Here is a 4055-nt window from a genome sequence, read left to right on the forward strand (position 1 = left end):
CAACTACGGAGTACTATTATTATTGGTGTGCTTAATTAACTCTTTATTTAGAGCGTTATATTATATTGTAAACACTATAGCATGTATAGTATACTTCGTATTAGAAAATAGACAATATTAGAACAGTATAACTCTAGTTATTATTGAGATATTTGTCATGATTTTATTTGATGTGAATAACAATAATGAGATACTCCCACTTATTTATAACCTTAATATATTGTGTTTAAGTTCTTTGCTTTGGGTACTTTTCCCCTTCGTATAGCCTAAGTACGTATAGATCCCGATAGTTGGTATGACCAAACCCGAACCAAAAGTTTTCCAGCTCCATTCAGTTCAATTCACAAGAACGACATTGTGTTCATTTTTATTCTTTAATGATCTATTTTATTTATTATATAAGTATTACTATTAATTATAATGTAATTTTCATTTTATTATTATTATTATTTAGTGTTTACTTTGGACAAATTTTTATTGTAGATTTTGGATTAAATTTTATTATAGATTTATTTTAATTATTAGAATATTTGATTTTGGATGGAATTGTATATATTATTAATTAATTAAAATATCTACTTGACACCTAATTATTTATCTATGTGGCACTTGATTTTTTTAATTCAAAAATAAATTAGAAATCTTATTTTTCATTGACCGAAACCATTAGTAATCCTAGGTGGCGCTCTAATATTTTAGCAAATATGCCTTCTTTATATATGTATATTAGATTAAGAAAGTAAAGAGTATACGAAAGTATAAATTTCGGAATAATGCAAGATTGCAAACGTAGAGCGGGAACTTTCTTTTTAATTCAAAATACTTCAAATCTGGTCTTAAATGCCCATTGTCCTCCATTCACACCTCTCACTCCTCAACCCCACCTCTTAACTAACTATATTAAAATTATACCCCACTATTAACTACTTCGTACCAGTCTACCACCCATTAAATTATTAAGTCAATTTAAATATTTTAAACTCCGCACCGGTTTGACCGGTACGAATATTAAGGGACGGAGGGAGTACGATTTTGGAGTAAATTGTTACATTGATTCACTAGATAGATAACACACCACTAATATCACATTAAAAATTATTCCCTCTGTCCCACTTTATTCTTTACGTTTTTAGTGTCTCATTTTAATTTTTACACCTAAAATATTTCATTTTATATTGTAGCATAAATATCCGTAATATTCTGTCAAAAATCGTGTCGATCAAATGATTATTTCAATCAATCTAATATATTGAGACATTTTAACCACAAATCTCTCATATTTTCCCATTGAAATACTAAATCTTTCTTATTTTTTCAAAGTTAAATTTTTGATAAAAGTAAAAATATTATTAATAAATGTAATTTACATTATTTAATATAAACAAAAAAAAAATAAACTTTATCTAAATTAATTATTTGTTAAATCACATGCATGATACCAAACGTAAAGAATAAAAATTAAAGAGGGCACACAATTTCTTTCCCAATTTTCTACGGAGTATATAGTACTAGTGTATTCTATTGCGTAATTACAATAAATTATTATAGCTTGTAGGTACAATGAAGCCTATTTTTCCCCCCATGTACTTCGATATCCCGACGGAGGAAGTAATCCATAAAATTTTATTACAGTACGTACTAGTTAAACTTTGCTTCCATAGTTCCATGCATGATGATGAGTTAATGAGTTAGGGGAGCATCAATTCTCTATATATAGGGTGTCAACCGTGGCTACCAAATGCAAGAAACCCGAGCAAGTATACACCACGTATCATAATCTTTAGCCAACTAGTTTCGAAAAATGAATATCCTTGTAGTTTTCTTCACATTTTCTCTCTTGATTCCCCTCAGTTACACCGCCATTGAATTCGACTATTGTGTAGGAGATCCTAAACTCCCCACATCACCAATCGGGTATTCTTGTAAAGACCCTGCTCAAGTCATAACAGATGACTTTGTTTACACTGGTTTTCGTGGCGAAATAACCACCGCAAATATATTCAAAGCTAATGTGACATTTGCATTTGCGAATACATTCCCAGCTTTGAATGGTTTAGGTATAGCTATGACTAAGGCAGAAATCGGTGTAGGTGGAGTTATACCAGCTCATACCCACCGAACAACAGAAATTATTGTCGTACTTAAAGGGTCAATAATTGCAGGATTCGTTGACACAAACAACACTGCATATTATAAGAGACTTGAGGTTGGAGACGTTATGGTTTTTCCTCCGACAATGATTCATTTCCAAGTGAATGTTGGTAAAACTCCGGCTAGTCTATACGCTAGCTACAATGGCGCAAACCCAGGGGTCCAACTCATTTCCCCCGCCTTATTTGCTAGCAAAATACCTACTGAACTCGTTGCACGAATCACTTTTATTAGTCCTCTTGAGATAACGAGGATTTCAAAGATTCTTTTTGGCACTGCTTAATTATCATGAGTTCTTTTGCTACCGAGTGACTCCCTTATTCTACTACTTTGTAATATTCTGAACTTAAATAAAATAAATATTCTATGATTCCTATATATGGTTGATCGACTAGATTTAAGTAGAAGCATCTCTTCAAATTTCAAAAATCATATTTAATTACCAGGTTGGCCTTCTAGTAAGCATGCATATGCATTATACCCAATAGATCTTCTATGAGCATTTAGATTGAACTTACAAAACACCATCACTGATTAAAAACTAAAAATGTTCATTTTCATCCAAGATGTAGATATGACAACGTATTAGTATTGAAAGTCATACTTTCAATTCGATATATCAAATAGTTATACTCCCTCCATTTCTAAATGTTGTATCCATATGGAATCAAGTTGGGTTTTTAAGAAAAATAGAATCTTGGTTTGTATGGGTATAAGTGTAATGATTGGGTGTAAGAGAAATGATTGTGTGTAAGTGATTGGAATAAAAGGAGAGAGAAAACAATAAATAATTAGTGTAAAGGGGAGATATTGTATTATTATTAATAAAATAAATCAGATTTTCTCACCACAAATTTGTTTACCGGAATTCGAACAACGATCAACAAAAAAAATCAAAAAAAATCAAAAAATTTCAATCTGGAAATTCGAATAAAAATTCAAACCCAGAAATTAAAAAAAAAAACAACAAAAAAATCAACCCAAAAATCAACAAAAATTCAACCCATAAATTAGAACAAAAATTCAAACAAAAAAATCAAGAATTCAACCCAGAAATTCAACCCAGAAAATCAACCCAAAAAAACCAACAAAATTCAAGAAATCAACCCAAAAAATCAACAAATTCGAACCCAAAAAATCCAAAAATCAATCCAAAAATCAACCCAGAAATTCGAACAAAAATTCAAACCCATAAATTCAAACAAATAAATCAAGAATTCAACCCAGAAATTCAACAAAAAATCGAACAAATTTGAACCCAAAAAGCAACCAAAAATCAATCCAAAAATCATTAAATTCGAACCCAAAAAGCAACCAAAAATCAACCCAAAAAATCAACCCAAAAATCAACAAATTCGAACAAAATCAACCAACAGAAAATCGACTTTTGAACCACAAAAATCAACAAAATAAAATAAAAATCAACAATTTTACCATAAATCCAAGATTTTGAAGATTTAGAGGTCAAATTCGACCATGAAAACTCTAGATCTAGAATTTTTAAGGTCGAATTTCACCCTCTAAAGCCTTAATATAGAGTTTTTTCCAAAGATGGTGGTGGAAACACAAAGGCGGCGGAGGTGTGGTGGTGGTGGTTGCGGCGGAAATCTACAAAAGAGGTTTTGAAAGGAGAGAGAGTGAAAAATTTGAGGGAGGAGAGAGATGAAATTAGAAGAGGGAGGGAGGGAAGGCGCATCAGAAGAAAGAGGGAGGAGAGAGAGTGAAAAATTTGAGGGAGGAGGGAGGGGAGACGCATCAGAAGAGGGAGGGAGGAGAGAGAGTGAAAACATGAAGGAGGAGAGAGAGGGAAATCAGAAAAGGGAGGGAGGAGAGAGAGTGAAAGTGATGGGAAGGGAATATTAATTTAATAATGAAGGTTGGGAAAATAAATTGATTAAATATTA

General features: G+C 31.6%; 1 protein-coding gene across 1 annotated transcript; it reads left to right on the forward strand.

The window, feature by feature from the left end:
• Window positions 1–1801: 1801 nt before the first annotated feature.
• LOC110802720 (auxin-binding protein ABP19a) lies at window positions 1802–2434 on the forward strand. Its single transcript, XM_022008174.1, has one exon. The coding sequence runs from the start codon at window positions 1802–1804 to the stop codon at window positions 2432–2434; it is 633 nt and encodes a 210-aa protein (XP_021863866.1).
• The last annotated feature ends 1621 nt before the right edge of the window (window positions 2435–4055 follow it).

This window comes from Spinacia oleracea, chromosome 1 (genome assembly GCF_020520425.1).
Source record: "Spinacia oleracea cultivar Varoflay chromosome 1, BTI_SOV_V1, whole genome shotgun sequence".
Taxonomy (NCBI): Eukaryota; Viridiplantae; Streptophyta; class Magnoliopsida; order Caryophyllales; family Amaranthaceae; genus Spinacia; species Spinacia oleracea.